Below are 24,785 nucleotides of genomic sequence, written 5' to 3'. Positions count from 1 at the left end.
AGGTGGGATCAAACCTACAGGTGGGATCAAACCTACAGGTGGGATCAAACCTACAGGTTACAGGTGGGATCAAACCTCCAGGTTACAGGTGGGATCAAACCTCCAGGTTACAGGTGGGATCAAACCTACTGGTGGGATCAAACCTACAGGTGGGATCAAACCTACAGGTGGGATCAAACCTACTGGTGGGATCAAACCTACAGGTGGGATCAAACCTACAGGTGGGATCAAACCTACAGGTGGGATCAAACCTACAGGTGGGATCAAACCTACAGGTGGGATCAAACCTACAGGTGGGTTCAAACCTACAGGTGGGATCAAACCTCCAGGTTACAGGTGGGATCAAACCTCCAGGTTACAGGTGGGATCAAACCTCCAGGTTACAGGTGGGATCAAACCTACAGGTTACAGGTGGGATCAAACCTACAGGTGGGATCAAACCTACAGGTGGGATCAAACCTACAGGTTACAGGTGGGATCAAACCTCCAGGTTACAGGTGGGATCAAACCTCCAGGTTACAGGTGGGATCAAACCTACTGGTGGGATCAAACCTACAGGTGGGATCAAACCTACAGGTGGGATCAAACCTCCAGGTGGGATCAAACCTACAGGTGGGATCAAACCTACAGGTGGGATCAAACCTACAGGTGGGATCAAACCTACAGGTGGGATCAAACCTCCAGGTTACAGGTGGGATCAAACCTCCAGGTTACAGGTGGGATCAAACCTACAGGTGGGATCAAACCTACAGGTGGGATCAAACCTACAGGTGGGATCAAACCTACAGGTGGGATCAAACCTACAGGTGGGATCAAACCTACAGGTGGGATCAAACCTACAGGTGGGATCAAACCTACAGGTGGGATCAAACCTACAGGTGGGATCAAACCTCCAGGTTACAGGTGGGATCAAACCTACAGGTGGGATCAAACCTACAGGTGGGATCAAACCTACAGGTTGGATCAAACCTACAGGTGGGATCAAACCTCCAGGTTACAGGTGGGATCAAACCTACAGGTGGGATCAAACCTACAGGTGGGATCAAACCTACAGGTGGGATCAAACCTACAGGTGGGATCAAACCTACAGGTGGGATCAAACCTACAGGTGGGATCAAACCTCCAGGTTACAGGTGGGATCAAACCTACAGATGGGATCAAACCTACAGGTATGATCAAACCTACAGGTGGGATCAAGCCTACAGGTTACAGGTGGGATCAACTAATACAGCAGAGAAGACGTACCTCTTTAAAAGTTCAGCTGGTTTGTTGTCCTTATCAGCATTGACATGGCGCTCACCATCATAAGGCTGGGTACACTTCCCTGGCTCATCAGCCAGCTGATTGTTTTGTGTGGGGTTACCAGCATTGGTACAGCTCTCATCATCATAGGCCTGCGTGGCCTCACCTTCCCCTGTATGACCCTTATCATCAAAGGCCTGCGTGGCTTCACCTTCCCCTGTATGACCCTCATCATCATAGGCCTGCGTGGCCTCACCTTCCCCTGTATGACCCTTATCATCAAAGGCCTGCGTGGCTTCACCTTCCCCTGTATGACCCTTATCATCAAAGGCCTGCGTGGCTTCACCTTCCCCTGTATGACCCTCATCATCATAGGCCTGCGTGGCTTCACCTTCCCCTGTATGACCCTCATCATCATAGGCCTGCATGGCCTCACCTTCCCCTGTATGACCCTCATCATCATAGGCCTGCGTGGCCTCACCTTCCCCTGTATGACCCTTATCATCAAAGGCCTGCGTGGCTTCACCTTCCCCTGTATGACCCTCATCATCATAGGCCTGCGTGGCCTCACCTTCCCCTGTATGACCCTTATCATCATAGGCCTGCGTGGCCTCACCCTTCGCTGAATTCCTCTGATCACACGTGTCCAGGTACTGACTTGTCTCCTCAAACACCTGAGTCTCTTGCTCATAGAGCTCATCTGAAGCCATTCTGTAGGCTTGTGTTGGCTCATCTGAAGCCATTCTGTAGGCTTGTGTTGGCTCATCTGAAGCCATTCTGTAGGCTTGTGTTGGCTCATCTGAAGCCATTCTGTAGGCTTGTGTTGTTTCTTGTGTGTTGACTTCATGTGACTGTCCTTCAAGCAGACTTATGGTGTGGTCAGCTGACATGCCTTGAGGCTGACCTCCGTCCTCAAAAACCTGGGTAGGGAGGTCACATAATTCCTTCTGGGGGCGAGGTTTGTTGGATGACCCTTGACCTCCGTCCTCAAAAACCTGGGTAGGTTGACATAATGCTGTCTCAGCAGGTTGACACAGTTTATCTGGGCCAAGTTTTCTCTCCCGGCTGGCCATTGTTTGACTTGGAGAGGCAGATCTCTTGTCACAAGTCTTGTCAGGTGAATCACTGACATCTGACATGACAAGTGTAGGCTCAGCCCTGACATCTGACATGACAAGTGTAGCACTAGCATCTGAGAAAATAAAGAATTGATCTACCTGTAATGTTCTAAGACTGATCTACCTGTAATGTTCTAAGATTGATCTACCTGTAATGTTCTAAGATTGATCTACCAGTAATGTTCTAAGATTGATCTACCTGTAATGTTCTAAGATTGATCTACCTGTAATGTTCTAAGATTGATCTACCTGTAATGTTCTAAGACTGACCTACCTGTAATGTTCTAAGACTGACCTACCTGTAATGTTCTAAGATTGACCTACCTGTAATGTTCTAAGATTGACCTACCTGTAATGTTCTAAGACTGACCTACCTGTAATGTTCTAAGACTGACCTACCTGTAATGTTCTAAGACTGACCTACCTGTAATGTTCTAAGATTGATCTACCTGTAATGTTTTAAGATTGATCTACCTGTAATGTTTTAAGACTGACCTACCTGTAATGTTCTAAGACTGATCTACCTGTAATGTTCTAAGACTGACCTACCTGTAATGTTCTAAGATTGACCTACCTGTAATGTTCTAAAACTGACCTACCTGTAATGTTCTAAGACTGATCTACCTGTAATGTTCTAAGACTGACCTACCTGTGTGATCTAGCTTGTCATGTTGACAGCCCAATGTTGACGTAGAAAAAAACTCCCTGTTAGGTGCCAGATCCTCTCGACCCCGCTCGGTTGGACTGTCCCCATCAACTCCACTATCTACCAGATATATGTACAGATATTTACACCTCACAGATACATGTACAGATATAACTTACATCTAACAGATATATAAAAATGTAAAAATGTATTTGGGGGCTGCACCTTGTGTGACCTTGACAGCTGGACTATGTTTGCCAGGCTTGGTTGCCTCCTGCATCTAAAACAAGTTTTAAATCATTCATCAATGCTTGTCAATTTCAAATACTCATCAACTAGAAATCTAAACTTCTATCCTGGAGAGTGCCAGCAGCTGTTAAAATAAAATCCAAGCAGATGTTTACAATGTTGTGTGTAGCTGACCTGGGCAGTGTGAAGTGTGTCACCTTCTGTGTTGTTGTTGACTGTGCTGTTGTTGTTGACTGTGCTGTTGTTGTTGACTGTCACTTCATTTGCGTCGTTCCCCTGGTGTACACCAATATAGCACTGTGTGGCTGACCCGAGTAGCTCCACCCTAAACAGGTCGTCTACAAATTCATGAACAACAAGTTTACAAGACAAGTTGTGGAAAACAGAGCAACAAGTTGACAAGACAAGTTGTGGAAAACTTAGAACAACAAATATAAAAGACAAGTTGTGGAAAACTTAGAGCAACAAGTTTACAAGACAAGTTGTGGAAAACTTAGAGCAACAAGTTTACAAGACAAGTTGTTGAAAACTTAGAGCAACAAGTTTACAAGACAAGTTGTGGAAAACTTAGAGAAACAAGTATAAAAGATAAGTTGTGGAAAACTTAGAGCAACAAGTTGACAAGACAAGTTGTGGAAAACTTAGAACAACAAATATAAAAGACAAGTTGTGGAAAACTTAGAGCAACAAGTTTACAAGACAAGTTGTTGAAAACTTAGAGCAACAAGTTTACAAGACAAGTTGTGGAAAACTTAGAGCAACAAGTATACAAGACAAGTTGTGGAAAACTTTGAGCAACAAGTATACAAGCTGTGGCCTGTACTGACCATCTGTGTCCTCAGGATTATAAGCCTGCGTAGCTGCCCCAACAGCTCCATCATCTCTGTCATTCTCTTCATCTGATGGATTCAATTCAACTCATTCATAATACATCAAGCTTCAAATACATCAAAAATATTTCTTTAATCAATTCAACTCATTCATAATACATCAAGCTTCAAATACATCAAAAATATTTCTTTAATCAATTCAACTCATTCATAATACATCAAGCTTCAAATACATCAAAAACATTTCTTTAATCAATTCAACTCATTCACAATACATCAAGCTTCAAATACATCAAAAACATTTCTTTAATCAATTCAACTCATTCATAATACATCAAGCTTCAAATACATCAAAAACATTTCTTTAATCAATTCAACTCATTCACAATACATCAAGCTTCAAATACATCAAAAACATTTCTTTAATCAATTCAACTCATTCACAATACATCAAGCTTCAAATACATCAAAAACATTTCTTTAATCAATTCAACTCATTCATAATACATCAAGCTTCAAATACATCAAAAACATTTCTTTAATCAATTCAACTCATTCACAATACATCAAGCTTCAAATACATCAAAAACATTTCTTTAATCAATTCAACTCATTCACAATACATCAAGCTTCAAATACATCAAAAACATTTCTTTAATCAATTCAACTCATTCACAATACATCAAGCTTCAAATACATCAAAAACATTTCTTTAATCAATTCAACTCATTCATAATACATCAAGCTTCAAATACATCAAAAACATTTCTTTAATCAATTCAACTCATTCACAATACATCAAGCTTCAAATACATCAAAAACATTTCTTTAATCAATTCAACTCATTCACAATACATCAAGCTTCAAATACATCAAAAACATTTCTTTAATCAATTCAACTCATTCATAATACATCAAGCTTCAAATACATCAAAAATATTTCTTTAATCAATTCAACTCATTCATAATACATCAAGCTTCAAATACATCAAAAACATTTCTTTAATCAATTCAACTCATTCACAATACATCAAGCTTCAAATACATCAAAAACATTTCTTTAATCAATTCAACTCATTCATAATACATCAAGCTTCAAATACATCAAAAACATTTCTTTAATCAATTCAACTCATTCATAATACATCAAGCTTCAAATACATCAAAAACATTTCTTTAATCAATTCAACTCATTCACAATACATCAAGCTTCAAATACATCATTGACATTTCTTTAATCATTAAATAAAAGAGCTTGTAATTACATTTAGTAATTAACCCTTTACAGTTCTATGACGCTGCTATTACCAGAGGATTTTCTCTGGAGCAGTCCAAAGTGTCCTTATTGAGGCAAACTGTGATTCAACTCTCACAAGTAACATGATTTTGACTTACTTGCAATTCTTTCTGTACACTTTTTTTTAAGTTGGGAATTTTTTCAAATTACTGGTAATATAATTACTGAAAGATTACTGGCAATATAATTAGTGAAATTAAAAACAAATGAACTTGTCTCTGCTGTTCAATCAGCTTGCTGTATTATAATGTAACGTATACTAATAAAGTGGTATTTATATTATAATGTAACATATACTAATACAGTGGTATTTATATTATAATGTAACATATACTAATACAGTGGTATTTATATTATAATGTAATGTACACTTATACAGTGGTATTTATATTATAATGTAACGTATACTAATACAGTGGTATTTATATTATAATGTAACATATACTAATACAGTGGTATTTATATTATAATGTAACATATACTAATACATTGGTATTTATATTATAATGTAACATACTAATACAGTGGTATTTATATTATAATGTAACGTATACTAATACAGTGGTAGAGAAAGAGAAAGTATTTTTTATCATTAAAATAATTATTTATTGAAATAAATTTATCAGTTGCATTTTGTTTACCCTTTTCTTGTAATAGTGTTATTTTTATTCATCATTTGTACATTTTTAGCTATTTAATCTAACTCATAAAAAACTTAGAGTATTTTTTGTTTTGTTTTAACATGTGGATGTTGTAAAATAATTTTTAACAAGTATTAAGACTGAAAAATGTATTGGTTTTTTTTTTGCCCAGCCTAAGGCAAATCAAATATTTTTAACCAGACCTGTAAAGGGTTAAATGACCAAAAAAAAAACTTTTTTAATGAGAAAAACAAGGACTGACCACTATCATCAGAGAGTAGACTGTCATGTATGGGTGATCTCCCCTTGACCTCATCACAGTCTTCACTTTCAGACTCAGACAGCACCAGGGTCTGGGCTGGGAACATACAAGCATTTGTTTTGGGAACATACAAGCTTTTGTTTTGGGAACATACAACCATTTGTTTTGGGAACATACAAGCATTTGTTTTGGGAACATACAAGCTTTTGTTTTGGGAACATACAACCATTTGTTTTGGGAACATACAAGCATTTGTTTTGGGAACATACAAGCATTTGTTTTGGGAACATACAAGCATTTGTTTTGGGAACATACAAGCATTTGTTTTGGGAACATACAAGCATTTGTTTTGGGAACATACAAGCATTTGTTTTGGGAACATACAAGCATTTGTTTTGCGAACATACAAGAATTTGTTTTGGGAACATACGAGAATTTGTTTTGGGAACATACAAGCATTTGTGTTGGGAACATACGAGAATTTGTTTTGGGAACATACAAGAATTTGTTTTGGGAACATACAAGCATTTGTGCTGAGAACATACAAGCATTTGTGCTGGGAACATACAAGCATTTGTTTTGGGAACATACAAGCATTTGTTTTGGGAACATACAAGCATTTGTTTTGGGAACATACAAGCATTTGTTTTGGGAACATACAAGCATTTGTTTTGGGAACATACAAGCATTTGTTTTGGGAACATACAAGCATTTGTTTTGGGAACATACAAGAATTTGTTTTGGGAACATACGAGAATTTGTTTTGGGAACATACAAGCATTTGTGTTGGGAACATACGAGAATTTGTTTTGGGAACATACAAGAATTTGTTTTGGGAACATACAAGCATTTGTGCTGAGAACATACAAGCATTTGTGCTGGGAACATACAAGAATTTGTTTTGGGAACATACAAGCATTTGTTTTGGGAACATACAAGCATTTGTTTTGGGAACATACGAGAATTTGTTTTGGGAACATACAAGCATTTGTTTTGGGAACATACAAGCATTTGTTTTGGGAACATACAAGCATTTGTTTTGGGAACATACAAGCATTTGTTTTGGGAACATACAAGAATTTGTTTTGGGAACATACAAGAATTTGTTTTGGGAACATACGAGAATTTGTTTTGGGAACATACAAGCATTTGTGTTGGGAACATACGAGAATTTGTTTTGGGAACATACAAGAATTTGTTTTGGGAACATACAAGCATTTGTGCTGAGAACATACAAGCATTTGTGCTGGGAACATACAAGCATTTGTTTTGGGAACATACAAGCATTTGTTTTGGGAACATACAAGCATTTGTTTTGGGAACATACAAGCATTTGTTTTGGGAACATACAAGCATTTGTTTTGGGAACATACAAGCATTTGTTTTGGGAACATACAAGCATTTGTTTTGGGAACATACAAGCATTTGTTTTGGGAACATACAAGCATTTGTTTTGGGAACATACGAGAATTTGTTTTGGGAACATACAAGCATTTGTGTTGGGAACATACGAGAATTTGTTTTGGGAACATACAAGAATTTGTTTTGGGAACATACAAGCATTTGTGCTGAGAACATACAAGCATTTGTGCTGGGAACATACAAGAATTTGTTTTGGGAACATACAAGCATTTGTTTTGGGAACATACAAGCATTTGTTTTGGGAACATACGAGAATTTGTTTTGGGAACATACAAGCATTTGTTTTGGGAACATACAAGAATTTGTTTTGGGAACATACAAGCATTTGTTTTGGGAACATACAAGCATTTGTTTTGGGAACATACAAGCATTTGTTTTGGGAACATACAAGCATTTGTTTTGGGAACATACAAGCATTTGTTTTGGGAACATACAAGCATTTGTTTTTGGAATGTACAAGCATTTGTGCTGGGAACATACAAGCATTTGTTTTTGGAACGTACAAGCCTTTGTGCTGGGAACATACAAGCATTTGTTTTGGGAACATACAAGCATGTGTGCTGGGAACATACAAGCATTTGTGCTGGGAACATACAAGCATTTGTGCTGGGAACATACAAGCATTTGTGCTGGGAACATACAAGCATTTGTGCTGGGAACATACAAGCATTTGTTTTGGGAACATACAAGCATGTGTGCTGGGAACATACAAGCATTTGTGCTGGGAACATACAAGCATGTGTGCTGGGAATATACAAGCATTTGTGCTGGGAACATACAAGTATTTGTGCTGGGAACATACAAGCATTTGTGCTGGGAATAGTAATGGTCTGTGATGGAGTGTTTGTATGCTAGCTCTCAATAATTCAAATGTAAAAACAACTAGCCTGAGGAAGTTACAAATGAAAGCCTGAACCAAATACCAGTCAACTAAAGGAAGTACCTACATGGTTTCTGTTGGTCCAACACAGTGAATGACTAGGGAAAAAAGATTTGGAAACAAATGAAAAACTTAAATATACAGTCATTTGTTAGTCTACAGTCATTTGTTAGTCTAAAGTCATTTGTTAGTCTACAGTCATTTGTTAGTCTACAGTCATTTGTTAGTCTACAGACATTTGTTAGTCTACAGTCATTTGTTAGTCTACAGACATTTGTTAGTCTACAGACATTTGAACTCTGTATTGAATTTGATTTCTAGATCTAAAGCTTTGCATTTAGAAATGTTTGTATTATATTGATTGATCTAAGTGAGTGGAACATTCCCTACTTGAGTGGGTGGGTGGAACATTCCCTACCTGTGTGAGTGGAACATTCCCTACCTGTGTGAGTGGAACATTCCCTACCTGTGTTTGAACATTCCCTACCTGTGTGAGTGGAACATTCCCTACCTGTGTGAGTGGAACATTCCCTACCTGTGTGAGTGGAACATTCCCTACCTGTGTGAGTGGAACATTCCCTACCTGTGTGAGTGGAACATTGCCTACCTGTGTGAGTGGAACATTCCCTACCTGTGTGAGTGAACATTCCCTACCTGTGTGAGTGAACATTCCCTACCTGTGTGAGTGAACATTCCCTACCTGTGTGAGTGGAACATTCCCTACCTGTGTGAGTGGAACATTCCCTACCTGTGTGAGTGGAACATTGCCTACCTGTGTGAGTGGAACATTGCCTACCTGTATGAGTGGAACATACCCTACCTGTGTGAGTGGAACATTCCCTACCTGTGAGTGGAACATTGCCTACCTGTGTGAGTGGAACATTGCCTACCTGTGAGAGTGGAACATTGCCTACCTGTGTGAGTGGAACATTCCCTACCTGTGTGAGTGAACATTCCCTACCTGTGTGAGTGGAACATTGCCTACCTGTGTGAGTGGAACATTCCCTACCAGTGTGAGTGGAACATTGCCTACCTGTGTGAGTGGAACATTCCCTACCTGTGTGAGTGGAACATTGCCTACCTGTGTGAGTGGAACATTGCCTACCTGTGTGAGTGGAACATTCCCTACCTGTGTGAGTGAACATTCCCTACCTGTGTGAGTGGAACATTGCCTACCTGTGTGAGTGGAACATTGCCTACCTGTGTGAGTGGAACATTGCCTACCTGTGTGAGTGGAACATTCCCTACCTGTGTGAGTGAACATTTCCTACCTGTGTGAGTGGAACATTGCCTACCTGTGTGAGTGGAACATTCCCTACCTGTGTGAGTGAACATTCCCTACCTGTGTGAGTGGAACATTTCCTACCTGTGTGAGTGAACATTCCCTACCTGTGTGAGAGGAACATTGCCTACCTGTGTGAGTGGAACATTCCCTACCTGTGTGAGTGGAACATTCCCTACCTGTGTGAGTGGAACATTCCCTACCTGTGTGAGTGGAACATTCCCTACCTGTGTGAGTGAACATTGCCTACCTGTGAGTGAACATTCCCTACCTGTGTGAGTGAAACATTCCCTACCTGTGAGTGGAACATTCCCTACCTGTGTGAGTGGAACATTCCCTACCTGTGTGAGTGAACATTGCCTACCTGTGAGTGAACATTCCCTACCTGTGTGAGTGAAACATTCCCTACCTGTGTGAGTGGAACATTCCCTACCTGTGTGAGTGAACATTGCCTACCTGTGTGAGTGGAACATTGCCTACCTGTGTGAGTGGAACATTGCCTACCTGTGTGAGTGGAACATTCCCTACCTGTGTGAGTGGAACATTGCCTACCTGTGTGAGTGGAACATTGCCTACCTGTGTGAGTGGAACATTCCCTACCTGTGTGAGTGGAACATTCCCTACCTGTGTGAGTGGAACATTCCCTACCTGTGTGTGTGAACATTGCCTACCTGTGTGAGTGGAACATTGCCTACCTGTGTGAGTGGAACATTCCCTACCTGTGTGAGTGGAACATTCCCTACCTGTGTGAGTGGAACATTCCCTACCTGTGTGAGTGAACATTGCCTACCTGTGTGAGTGAACATTGCCTACCTGTGTGAGTGGAACATTCCCTACCTGAGTGGAACATTCCCTACCTGTGTGAGTGGAACATTCCCTACCTGTGTGAGTGAACATTGCCTACCTGTGTGAGTGGAACATTGCCTACCTGTGTGAGTGGAACATTCCCTACCTGTGTGAGTGGAACATTCCCTACCTGTGTAAGTGGAACATTCCCTACCTGTGTGAGTGGAACATTCCCTACCTGTGTGAGTGGAACATTCCCTACCTGTGTGAGTGGAACATTCCCTACCTGTGTGAGTGGAACATTGCCTACCTGTGTGAGTGGAACATTGCCTACCTGTGTGAGTGGAACATTCCCTACCTGTGTGAGTGGAACATTCCCTACCTGTGTGAGTGAACATTCCCTACCTGTGTGAGTGAACATTCCCTACCTGTGTGAGTGGAACATTCCCTACCTGTGTGAGTGGAACATTCCCTACCTGTGTGAGTGGAACATTGCCTACCTGTGTGAGTGGAACATTGCCTACCTGTATGAGTGGAACATACCCTACCTGTGTGAGTGGAACATTCCCTACCTGTGAGTGGAACATTGCCTACCTGTGTGAGTGGAACATTGCCTACCTGTGAGAGTGGAACATTGCCTACCTGTGTGAGTGGAACATTCCCTACCTGTGTGAGTGAACATTCCCTACCTGTGTGAGTGGAACATTGCCTACCTGTGTGAGTGGAACATTCCCTACCAGTGTGAGTGGAACATTGCCTACCTGTGTGAGTGGAACATTCCCTACCTGTGTGAGTGGAACATTGCCTACCTGTGTGAGTGGAACATTGCCTACCTGTGTGAGTGGAACATTCCCTACCTGTGTGAGTGAACATTCCCTACCTGTGTGAGTGGAACATTGCCTACCTGTGTGAGTGGAACATTTCCTACCTGTGTGAGTGGAACATTGCCTACCTGTGTGAGTGGAACATTCCCTACCTGTGTGAGTGAACATTTCCTACCTGTGTGAGTGGAACATTGCCTACCTGTGTGAGTGGAACATTCCCTACCTGTGTGAGTGAACATTCCCTACCTGTGTGAGTGGAACATTTCCTACCTGTGTGAGTGAACATTCCCTACCTGTGTGAGAGGAACATTGCCTACCTGTGTGAGTGGAACATTCCCTACCTGTGTGAGTGGAACATTCCCTACCTGTGTGAGTGGAACATTCCCTACCTGTGTGAGTGGAACATTCCCTACCTGTGTGAGTGAACATTGCCTACCTGTGAGTGAACATTCCCTACCTGTGTGAGTGAAACATTCCCTACCTGTGTGAGTGGAACATTCCCTACCTGTGTGAGTGAACATTGCCTACCTGTGTGAGTGGAACATTGCCTACCTGTGTGAGTGGAACATTCCCTACCTGTGTTTGAACATTCCCTACCTGTGTGAGTGAAACATTCCCTACCTGTGTGGGTGGAACATTGCCTACCTGTGTGAGTGGAACATTCCCTACCTGTGTGAGTGGAACATTGCCTACCTGTGTGAGTGGAACATTGCCTACCTGTGTGAGTGGAACATTGCCTACCTGTGTGAGTGGAACATTGCCTACCTGTGTGAGTGAACATTCCCTACCTGTGTGAGTGGAACATTGCCTACCTGTGTGAGTGGAACATTGCCTACCTGTGTGAGTGGAACATTGCCTACCTGTGTGAGTGGAACATTCCCTACCTGTGTGAGTGGAACATTCCCTACCTGTGTGAGTGGAACATTGCCTACCTGTGTGAGTGAACACTGCCTACCTGTGTGAGTGAACATTGCCTACCTGTGTGAGTGGAACATTGCCTACCTGTGTGAGTGGAACATTGCCTACCTGTGTGAGTGGAACATTCCCTACCTGTGTGATTGGAACATTGCCTACCTGTGTGAGTGGAACATTGCCTACCTGTGTGAGTGGAACATTCCCTACCTGTGTGAGTGGAACATTGCCTACCTCCTACCTGTGTGAGTGGAACATTCCCTACCTGTGTGAGTGGAACATTGCCTACCTGTGTGAGTGAACATTGCCTACCTGTGTGAGTGGAACATTCCCTACCTGTGTGAGTGGAACATTCCCTACCTGTGAGTGGGACATTGCCTATCTGTGAGTGGAACATTGCCTACCTGTGTGAGTGGAACATTGCCTACCTGTGTGAGTGAACATTCCCTACCTGTGTGAGTGGAACATTGCCTACCTGTGTGAGTGGAACATTGCCTACCTGTGTGAGTGAACATTGCCTACCTGTGTGAGTGAACATTCCCTACCTGTGTGAGTGAACATTCCCTACCTGTGTGAGTGAACATTGCCTACCTGTGTGAGTGGAACATTGCCTACCTGTGTGAGTGGAACATTGCCTACCTGTGTGAGTGGAACATTGCCTACCTGTGTGAGTGGAACATTGTCTACCTGTGTGAGTGGAACATTCCCTACCTGTGTGAGTGAACATTGCCTACCTGTGTGAGTGGAACATTGCCTACCTGTGTGAGTGGAACATTGCCTACCTGTGAGTGAACATTGCCTACCTGTGTGAGTGGAACATTGCCTACCTGTGAGTGAACATTCCCTACCTGTGTGAGTGGATCATTGCCTACCTGTGTGAGTGGAACATTGCCTACCTGTGTGAGTGGAACATTGCCTACCTGTGTGAGTGGAACATTCTTTACCTGTGTGAGTGGAACATTCCCTACCTGTGTGAGTGGAACATTCCCTACCTGTGTGAGTGGAACATTGCCTACCTGTGTGAGTGGAACATTGCCTACCTGTGTGAGTGGAACATTGCCTACCTGTGTGAGTGGAACATTGCCTACCTGTGTGAGTGGAACATTCCCTACCTGTGTGAGTGGAACATTCCCTACCTGTGTGAGTGAACATTCCCTACCTGTGTGAGTGAACATTGCCTACCTGTGTGAGTGGAACATTCCCTACCTGTGTGAGTGAACATTGCCTACCTGTGAGTGAACATTCCCTACCTGTGTGAGTGAACATTGCTTACCTGTGTGAGTGAACATTCCCTACCTGTGTGAGTGGAACATTGCCTACCTGTGTGAGTGGAACATTGCCTACCTGTGTGAGTGGAACATTGCCTACCTGTGTGAGTGGAACATTCCCTACCTGTGTGATTGGAACCTTGCCTACCTGTGTGAGTGGAACATTGCCTACCTGTGTGAGTGGAACATTCCCTACCTGTGTGAGTGGAACATTGCCTACCTCCTACCTGTGTGAGTGGAACATTCCCTACCTGTGTGAGTGGAACATTGCCTACCTGTGTGAGTGAACATTGCCTACCTGTGTGAGTGGAACATTCCCTACCTGTGTGAGTGGAACATTCCCTACCTGTGAGTGGGACATTGCCTATCTGTGTGAGTGGAACATTGCTTACCTGTGTGAGTGGAACATTGCCTACCTGTGTGAGTGAACATTCCCTACCTGTGTGAGTGGAACATTGCCTACCTGTGTGAGTGGAACATTGCCTACCTGTGTGAGTGAACATTGCCTACCTGTGTGAGTGAACATTCCCTACCTGTGTGAGTGAACATTCCCTACCTGTGTGAGTGAACATTGCCTACCTGTGTGAGTGGAACATTGCCTACCTGTGTGAGTGGAACATTGCCTACCTGTGTGAGTGGAACATTGCCTACCTGTGTGAGTGGAACATTGTCTACCTGTGTGAGTGGAACATTCCCTACCTGTGTGAGTGAACATTGCCTACCTGTGTGAGTGGAACATTGCCTACCTGTGTGAGTGGAACATTGCCTACCTGTGAGTGAACATTGCCTACCTGTGTGAGTGGAACATTGCCTACCTGTGTGAGTGGAACATTGCCTACCTGTGTGAGTGGAACATTCTTTACCTGTGTGAGTGGAACATTCCCTACCTGTGTGAGTGGAACATTCCCTACCTGTGTGAGTGGAACATTGCCTACCTGTGTGAGTGGAACATTGCCTACCTGTGTGAGTGGAACATTGCCTACCTGTGTGAGTGGAACATTGCCTACCTGTGTGAGTGGAACATTCCCTACCTGTGTGAGTGGAACATTCCCTACCTGTGTGAGTGAACATTCCCTACCTGTGTGAGTGAACATTGCCTACCTGTGTGAGTGGAACATTCCCTACCTGTGTGAGTGAACATTGCCTACCTGTGAGTGAACATTCCCTACCTGTGTGAGTGAACATTGCTTACCTGTGTGAGTGAACATTCCCTACCTGTGTGAGTGGAACATTGCCTACCTGTGTGAGTGAACATTCCCTACCTGTGTGAGTGGAACTAAACACTCCCCAAGAGAGCTGACATCTTGCTCATTTGCTTTGACATCTAGTTTCTCATCATGAGTGTAACTGCTAGCTGTGGCCTCCAACTGGAGAACCAATGACTCATCAGACTCAGAAACTGTATCATCATTCTGAAATGAATTGGTTTGGCTAGCTGCACTGTTATATGCCTCTATTAGGTGACCAACAGAGCAGCTGTTAGAGGTGGAGTAGATGAGGTAAATGTAATTTTTTAATCTAAACATGCATATGAATGTTTGGGAGAGGTTTTTCTCGGTGTCTAAAAAGCCAGCAGTGCATACCTGTGTGGGTACAATGTACAGACACTTGACGTCAGCAAAGGTTATTTCATCGTTATTCTTTAACTCATAGCGCACCTCTGGACTTAAGTACAGCTGAAAAATTAATCCACACAAAATTCTTGCAACCTGTCGCCTTTCAGTAAACAAAATGCCCAATCTAATCACTAATTAAACCTAGGAACTGACCAATCTAATCATTAATTAAAGCAATAACTGACCAATTTAATCACTAATTAAAGCAATCAGGTAAGCAAGTCAACTTTTAATGAAAGCAGTGTTTTTACTTTGCCTCTGCGTGTTTTGTTCCTGCTTCCTTTATCAAAAATCATGTGAGTGTTGCTGATGATCTGTATGCAGGCATGTTCCTTGGACAGAGACTGGGGAATAAATGCACCTCACTACTCACTGCTTTCTCACAATAGATAGGCTTGTCACAACACAGATGGCACAACAGTACAGGTGCTAATGAATCCAAATGCCAAAGTGATAACTGACAAAGTGAGTATGACAACTGACAAAGTGAATATGGAAAGTGACAAAAAGAATATGACAAGTGACAAAGTGAATATGATGAGTGGCAAATTGTAGAAGAAAATGTTACCTTGGAAGAAATGCATACATGGCAGGTGTCAGCACTTCTTCCAACAATGTTGTCACCTACACAACATACAAATCTAATTATCAATGTTGTCACCTACACAAGATACAAATCTAATTATCAATGTTGTCCCCTACACAAGATACAAATCTAATTATCAATGTTGTCCCCTACACAAGATACAAATCTAATTATCAATGTTGTCAACTACACAAGATACAAATCTAATTATCAATGTTGTCACCTACACAAGATACAAATCTAATTATTAATGTGGTCCCCTACACAAGATACAAATCTAATTATCAATGTTGTCCCCTACACAAGATACAAATCTAATTATCAATGTTGTCACCTACACAAGATACAAATCTAATTATCAATGTTGTCCCCTACACAACATACAAATCTAATTATCAATGTCGTCCGATACACAAGATACAAATCTAATTATCAATGTGGTCCCCTACACAAGATACAAATCTAATTATCAATGTGGTCCCCTACACAAGATACAAATCTAATTATCAATGTTGTCCCCTACACAAGATACAAATCTAATTATCAAGGTTGTCACCTACACAAGATACAAATCTAATTATCAATGTGGTCCCCTACACAAGATACAAATCTAATTATCAATGTGGTCCCCTACACAAGATACAAATCTAATTATCAATGTTGTCCCCTACACAAGATACAAATCTAATTATCAAGGTTGTCACCTACACAAGATACAAATCTAATTATCAAGGTTGTCACCTACACAAGATACAAATCTAATTATCAATGTGGTCCCCTACACAAGATACAAATCTAATAATCAAGGTTGTCACCTACACAAGATACAAATCTAATTATCAATGTTGTCAACTGCACAAGATACAAATCTAATTATCAATGTTGTCCCCTACACAGGATACAAATCTAATTATCAAGGTTGTCAACCAACAAAAAAAAATATTTGGCCTATGTAAGCCATTTGAAGTACAAACATTGAACATGTTTTATAGTCTGTTGCAGACATGACTACCCCTATCAGCCAAAAGGGAACAGTCATGCCTAAAAAGAGGAATCTGAAGCCAAAAAGAGGAACATATGCGCGGACGCTACTTTACTAAGTCAAAAATAATTAATTAAAAATTAGTCTAATGACATTAGTAGGCTTCTAGTCATATATATCTAGTCTCTAGGCTACATTTAAATACTGCTTAATGTCAGCTTACATTAAAAAAAAAAGGTAATCAGTAACCTGAGGCATACCCTCCCCCTCCAATAAAAACCATAGCTTCACATAACATTATTCATATTGATTTTAATATTCCTGCCTCTAGGCTATATGAGCAACAAATGCTGAAGGCTTCGTATGTAATATAAAATATAAGTCAAGACCTAGATCTACCTAGTAAAAGTCCTGGTTACTTCTAATTTAGTTCTTAGTCTAAGCAGTTACAACTTTTACAAGATAGATCTGTTAAGTATCTAGCTACTCTAGATCTATTATAGACTCTAGACAGACTAGATTCTATCTAGTTAAACTAGTCTAGATCTAGAAATTAGATAATTAGTCATGAATTTATTGTTTTTTTCTCCCTACATGTTATCTAAGGCATAATTTAAATCTACAATTCAATAGCAAATACTAAAAAGAACATTAAGAAGCTAGATAGTCCACATTAGCTATTATTAGATCTAGTATTAAATGATACTTGTTAATATTGCAAGTAAACTAGGACACAGAAACGTGTGCCAAAGGGAGATAATAGCTTTTCCCTGGCTCTTTTTTTTTCAATTTGATTTATTACTTTTCTTTTTTTTTTAAACTTCAACAAAAAATGACGGCAGAACAGGACATGATTTTTTGTAAAAAAAACGGGATGGTGGGTATGTCTGCTGTTGTAATGATGGCCTTTATCAGACCAAGGCTGCTAGTGAAAACAAGATGTATGAAATAAATGACCTGACCTTCATATAGTGGATATGTTGTCTCCCTTAATCCTTTTTGTAAGACAATTTTTAGATAGCTCACCTGTGGGTACAAAATTCATTTACTTCTTAAATATGTCACGTTAACTCTTAAAGTCTGTCTCAAGCTTTACATTCCTGTATGACCAAGCAATACTTCTTAAATATGTCACGTTAACTCTTAAAGTCTGTCTCAAGCTTTACATTCCTGTATGACCAAGCAATACTTCTTAAATATGTCACGTTAACTCGTAAAGTCTGTCTCAAGCTTTACATTCCTGTATGACCAAGCAATACTTCTTAAATATGTCACGTTAACTCTTAAAGTCTGTCTCAAGCTTTACATTCCTGTATGACCAAGCAATACTTCTTAAATATGTCACGTTAACTCTTAAAGTCTGTCTCAAGCTTTACATTCCTGTATGACCAAGCAATACTACACGCTACTGTTTTATTTTTAAAAATGTCCACATACTTAAGGAAAATTGTCTAAGTTAATTAGGTATGCCTGGGGGTGTTTTATGCATTACTACACTGTCGCAGACATGACATACTTAAGGAAAATTGTCTAAGTTAATTAGGTATGCCTGGGGGTGTTTCATGCATTACTACACTGTCGCAGACATGACATACTTAAGGAAAATTGTCTAAGTTAATTAGGTATGCCTGGGGGTGTTTCATGCATTACTACACTGTCGCAGACATGCCTACCCCTGTCAGCCAAAAGTAGGAACAGTCATGCCTAAAAAGAGGAATTTGAAGCCAAAAAGAGGAACATACGCGCGGACGCAACTTTACTAAGTCAAAAATAAAAAAAATTAATTAAAAATTACTTTAATGACATTAGTAGGCTTCTAGTCCTATATAACTAGGATACATTAAAATACTGCTTAATGTCAGCTTACATTTTAAAAAATAAATTAACCAGTAACCCCCCTACCCCCCCCCGAAATAACAATCATAGCTTTGACATAACATTGATTTGATTATTTATGTCTTGCTATGTTCTATGCTATATGAATAACAAATGTTGAGGGCTTCATATGTAATATATAAGTTACGAGCAAAGATCTACCTAGTAAAACTCCTAGTTACTTCTTACTAAGTTCTTCATAATAGTAGTTACTAGTTAAGTTAAACTTACAAGATAGATCAGTATTCACTATTTCAGTATTTACTAGTAGATCTAGATCTAGTAGTAGTAGAAATACTACTAACTAGATCTAAATCTAGTATTAGATGATACTGGTAAATATTGTAAGTAAACTAGGAAACAGAAACATATGCCAAAGGGAGATAATTGCTTTTTCCTGAAATTTTTTCAATCTATATATATAATTCTCTTCTGGGAGCCGTTAGAAAACAAGCTGCAAGCGCGCCTTTGCAGTCCCCTCTCTTCCTCTCTATCACTATCACCCCCACATGATCTGGTGAGCTGTGGTTCACTCTAAATGTTTACAAATCGTAGAGCCGGGTTTGTTGACGGCTATTAGGGGCAGATAATTTAGTTTGAAACGATTTTAAACTTACAGGAGGTAACTAAGAGGAGGCTGCTTTCACGGGGGGGGGGTAGTGTTTTAAAGCAAATATTTTCAGTGGCAGCATTGGTACTGTCGAATTCACAAATTATGAATTACTGAAAAGTAGAAAATAAAACAACTAAATCGGAAATAACTGAGTCAATTTCGGAAAGGCGGAACAAATGACTTTTTTAGGTGAAAAAGCGGGATGGTTCCGATTTTGGCGGGACGGTAGGCATGTCTGCTGTCGCCCAAGCACCATGAAATATTAGACAGATGTTACCCTGCGCCCAGACCTTCCTCATGAGCACTGTAGCACCCACAGTGGGCGACTAAAATCATTGACATAGCGCCTTACACTAGAGACACAGTGGGCTACTAAAATCATCGACTAAAATAAACAATGGATGCATCAAACAACAGCACCACACAAAAAAATGCTCAAACGATATAGGCTGCATGGGACTATAGAGGGTTAATCAATAAAGGGGTTAAAGTAGCAGTTTTTGGCATAGTCTCTATGCCCTTAATGGGGTTTAAATTAGCAGTTCTGTTTGGACTAGATATTATGGCCTTGGCATTCAACATAGTTATTAAAGAACATTGCGGGAACACAAGCTTAATCTGTTGATAAAAATTCATGGTACTGTAAGAATAGACAAGTGAATTCAAGCTGACTTACTGGTTTCTTATCTTCCTCAGGAACTAGTTCATCTGTGGCATCATCACTCTCTTCAAAATCTTCTAAATGTATGGCTTGCGTTTGGTCAAAATCAGAAACATCCATCTAAAAAAGTATTTCCAATTATTTTATTGAACTTGGTCATAGCATTGATGAACTTTACAGGACTTAAACCTAATCACTGAAAATTATAATCAGCACAGCCAAGCACATCCTGGCAGATACTGTATGAGTTCATACGTTTCTGATAGATCTTTCATTTTCAAAACTGATAGATCTTTCATTTTCAAAATTTACATTTGTTCAAACATTTTTTATTTTAGCAACTGTCAATCTGGAATTATCCAGAGTGCTCTTATAAATTTCTTTTAATAATAACATAGCATGCTAACCCCAAGGTCTCAACTTGGATTTGAAAGGAGAACTTTACTTTTTTTATATCTAGATTAGAATCTTAATAAAATAATTATATATGCCTATCTGGCTAGTAGTATAGGCTCCATATAATCTCGATCTAGCATTCTAGCTAACAGCTAAGCAAAACTTAAGATAATATTATATTAAGCCCTACTAATAGTCTAACCAATTAGTGGTTTGCAGTAGCTTCCAACTTAAGAGTGATATAACATGGGTTGATATAGAATGGTGTGTCATACCATGCTCATGGCAGTGAGTGACAATAAAACTTAAATAATGTAACTTAGTTTAAAACAAACTAAAAAACCTCAAAATTAGTACGTAATGGATTAAATATGGATGTCTATTAATCAGTGGTCATGTTTAAATTGCAAATAGAGTAAATTTTAGATTTAGCGAGAATATCTATAAATATTAGGCCCCTATTTATTATTAACTTGTTATTAAGACTATTAATAATAATAATATTGCCCTAATATTTAGAAAATTAATATTTAGTTTTTAGGCTAATATTAAATATTATTTCAATTTTGGTTCTAGTTTTGTAGAGCCTAAGTAGGGCTTAATAACTTACTAATAAGTAATAACTTAAATAAGTTTTAAGACTTAAGTTTAGCTTAGCCGTTAGCCAGATCTAGCTCCAATGGTAGATCTAGATTTTAGGGTGTTGGGAAATTGCGAGACGTAAAAAGTGAAATGGCGAGGCAGTAAACTGCGAGAAGGGAGTGAAAACAGAAAACCATCAGTCATGTGACATTTTTGCCTCTCATATTACCACCAACCGATACTTACGCAGGGTGGTGGTAGGAGGTAGGATGCGAAGATATTTGCGAAAATTTTACAGCGCACAATTTACAGTGATATTTGATGCAGACTTTACATTTCGTTTACATTGTTAACTACATTCTTACTACTTTTACTTTAGTAAATCTAATCGTCGTATTTACTAACAGAACTAGAGCTGGTTGTCGCAAATCTTCTGCAGGTTTTTTCTGTTTCTTAAAAAAAACATTAATTACTACACTCGACTTTATTAATAATATTTAGATTTACTAATTGTTGCTAATTTTTTGTCAGTTAAACATTAAATTAAGTTAAAACATTAATTTAATGCACTTGACTTTATTTTTCTTTCAACTGTCAAATAAACTATGGTTCACAGTAACGAATGTTACCGAAACTCAACGAACATTACCCAATAATTTCCGACGCTATATCGTGATTTTACCCAGGCATATATTAAAACAATACAAAACAACCATATTAAATCACAAAACCAACACAACAGACATGCGAATAGACAATTTTTCCAGGGAAACTACTCTATTATTGTTTTTGAAACATGGCCGCTGCTTGTATTTTTACTCATTGTTGTCTTGAACAGGGTAGCTTAAAGTTTATTCCAGGATATTTTTGACTGGTTTGGTCATGGATTGTGATTTGTTATTCAATCTATATTATTTAAAATATGACAAAAAGATTCTACATGGCCAAATGAAAGAAATATTAATTCGTTACCTTCATCGCACATTACTAGTTACTTAGTTACTAGCAGCGTTGGAATTTACTACGCTAAACTAAGATTTTACCGAAAATATATACTTTTAGTTTTAACGGTGTCCGCCCCCCCCCCCCCCCCCGAAAATTTCGAGTGCCCCCCCCCCCCCCGGAGAAAAAGGTCTGGAAGACACACTGATTATGTAATAATAATATGTGGATCTAGTAGTTAGTAGTAGCTAGTACCAGCTAGACTCACTCTAGCAGCACTCTAGCTACTAGCTAGACTAGCTCTTATCACAATCCGGATTACTTGATTGATGTAAGCAAACACTCTGTTACACTTTCTGAATTAAATAAACTAAATAATCTAAACAAGCCTAGATTCTATATATATCCCTATAAACATATAGACTATTAATTAGTGTAGAAATCTAGATTCTAGATCTAGATCTAGTAGACGTCTACAGTTTTGTTTACCTTTCTTGCCGCGCTATTGATTAGAGTTACCCGTAATCACGTTAAATCTCGTTAAAAACGTTGATAGACACCACGCTACCAATCACTTTTTGTTTAATAAACTACTGCTATCGAGGTAACAGTAACTAATAATGTAGCCTGACTAAGAATAAGATAAAAACAATTTTTAATAAACAAAAAAAAAAGAAATTAAATAAAGTAAAAGATTAATAAATGGAAAAAAAACTATGTTGTGGAACTTATTGGTTTCTCTACTTAGCTTACCATTTAAAGATGGACAAAATAATTGATTTTAACAAGGGGAATAACACGTAGCCTGCATATGCTGTTTCCAAGGCAGATAACTTTATAAAAGTAATTACTTTTTTGTAGCTCTAAAACAACATTAAATTGTACAAAAATATGCAAATACTTGTGTGTATATTTTAAATTAAAATATTCAAAAAATTAAGTAAACAAAATTTTTATAAAGTATTACAACATTTAATTCTTAAATTATTATAAAATGTACGTTATTATATTTCTCGAAACCCTTAAAGACAGTTAAATTATATGAATATATAATAATGTATTGGCTCCATCATTGTTATCATCGATTGAAATAATATACAACCTTTTTTTCTGGCAGCCTTCCCAAGGCTCAATCTCAAATTCAATCACAACATATAGATCTACTACTGGCGGCCAGTAACTAGTCGACTCGCAGCATATCATACGCCGCTATTTAGTTGTTGTTTTTTTCTACTTTTCAGTAATTCACAATTTGTGAATTCGACAGTACCAACGCTGCCACTGAAAATATTTCTTTAAAACACTATAAGTAGCTCGTTAAGGACGATAACCCCCACCCCCCTCCGTTAAAGTAAACATTTAGCGTGAACCACAGCTCACCAGACCATAAAGGGGTGAGGGTGGTTGCGATATGTCTAGAGAGGAAGAGAGGGCTGCTAGGAGGCGCGCTTACAGCTTGTTTTCTAGCGTCTCCCAGAAGAGAATCTAATATATAAAGCTCAATTCTGTATGTAAAAAAAAGTTTGTTTGTTTGTCGTTGACGTACTTCAATGGATTTAAGTGTTAGACTATTATCATGCTCACAGTCTAAATTTATGAGTTAAAAAATTACTATTGAAAGTGTTGGGAAATAATTTTCATTTTTCAAACTGATAGTAATAATTGTCGGCATGTTCATTAAACACAATTTTAAAAAAAATAACAAAAATTCTAATTATGTCTGAAAATTATTTATATTTAGTCCTTTAGCACTTACTTCCCTTTGATAAATTAGGAAAACACAATTACTTCCCTTTATAAAACATTGCATTAGTGGAAACTTATCTGGCTTCTGTGAAAAACCTTTCTGTTAAAGACCATTACCTGTGTGTTTAGTAATCATCATAAACCCGGCATTGCCCACCCAAACCACAACCAACCAAAACAACATAACGCAAACATAACGCTAACACAATTACAAATACAAACGAAAACAAAAACCTAACAACAAAAACAACCACAAACACCAATACAAACACTAAACAAACAAAAAAAAGTTAATCTATAAGTAGTATAAGTAGGTTACTATTACTTTTCTACTAAGTTAGTAGAAAAGTAATGTATCTAGATCTAGTCTGTCTAGTAGTTATTATTAGTTTATTACCAGATCTAGATTCTAATTTTGCCGCCTAGCTTAACATAAGCTACAGTGAACAAATTAGCAGGACCATCTATGTTAATATTTTAATAATTAAGCCACAAAGGCTAGATTTATTGTTAGATCTAGATTCTAGGCCTATACTACTATATTTAGTAGGGCCTATGTATACTAGATGTTTATTTTAGACTAAAGTGATGTTAAGGGCTTGGGTTATGTATATTAGTATTACATAGCTATAAAAAATACAAATCCTCATGTAGCCTACATTACTTAATAAATTAAAGCATTTAAAGTTTAAGTTAACTAGCTTCAATGATTTTGTAATGATTTTTTTGTAGATATATTTAGTATGTATTCACAATTAATTTGTCTTATAATAAGATCATTGTTCTCTAGAACATTTCAGGAAATTACCGATCACTGAAGATACTTTTTAAGTCATGGCCAACCATTTTTCCATCACAAAATTAATGAACTTTTACTCTGATAGTATCAAATCTATTAAACGAGGAGATAATCACTATTTGTCTGGTGATGTTATCAGTTGCCATTTTGAAGATGGTGTTGTAAATGGCAATGTGAAAGCAAGCATGAAAAAAAATATCTATCATGCTACTGTAAGTGTTGTTAAATATATATATTGACTATTAATATAAGTAGACCTACCAGCATTGCTTTGGATAATGATGTCTTTTATTTATCATAGTTTTGTGGACCTTAATTAACATTAAAA

General features: G+C 38.8%; 1 protein-coding gene across 4 annotated transcripts in view; it reads right to left on the bottom strand.

Annotated features, from left to right (window-relative positions):
- The window catches only part of LOC131937931 (mediator of DNA damage checkpoint protein 1), a 52,429-nt gene extending 29,953 nt beyond the window's left edge, over positions 1-22,476 (bottom strand). Inside the window, exons 1-14 of one of the 4 annotated variants that reach the window (XM_059295705.1) lie at positions 22,402-22,476; positions 20,008-20,112; positions 17,806-17,869; positions 15,844-15,899; positions 15,527-15,619; positions 15,243-15,335; positions 14,922-15,071; positions 8,655-8,685; positions 6,286-6,381; positions 4,083-4,154; positions 3,430-3,593; positions 3,232-3,286; positions 3,010-3,126; positions 1,246-2,434 (exon numbers count right to left, since the gene is read on the bottom strand). In XM_059295705.1, the coding sequence (XP_059151688.1) occupies positions 1,246-2,434; positions 3,010-3,126; positions 3,232-3,286; positions 3,430-3,593; positions 4,083-4,154; positions 6,286-6,381; positions 8,655-8,685; positions 14,922-15,071; positions 15,243-15,335; positions 15,527-15,619; positions 15,844-15,899; positions 17,806-17,869; positions 20,008-20,112 (2,285 nt within the window). In that variant the 5' untranslated portion in view covers positions 22,402-22,476. Of the gene's footprint in view, positions 1-1,245; positions 2,435-3,009; positions 3,127-3,231; positions 3,287-3,429; positions 3,594-4,082; positions 4,155-6,285; positions 6,382-8,654; positions 8,686-14,921; positions 15,072-15,242; positions 15,336-15,526; positions 15,620-15,843; positions 15,900-17,805; positions 17,870-20,007; positions 20,113-21,216; positions 21,346-21,942; positions 21,976-22,234; positions 22,325-22,401 lie in introns of those variants that run through there. The other 3 variants (XM_059295709.1, XM_059295704.1, XM_059295706.1) reach the window with 3 other exon arrangements.
- Between the last annotated feature and the right edge of the window lie 2,309 nt (positions 22,477-24,785).

Source organism: Physella acuta, unplaced genomic scaffold (genome assembly GCF_028476545.2).
Source record: "Physella acuta isolate Inbredline_101_S28 unplaced genomic scaffold, ASM2847654v3 ptg000225l, whole genome shotgun sequence".
Taxonomy (NCBI): Eukaryota; Metazoa; Mollusca; class Gastropoda; family Physidae; genus Physella; species Physella acuta.
The sequence above is the reverse complement of the archived record's forward strand: the minus strand, read 5'-3'. Positions and strand labels throughout refer to the sequence as shown.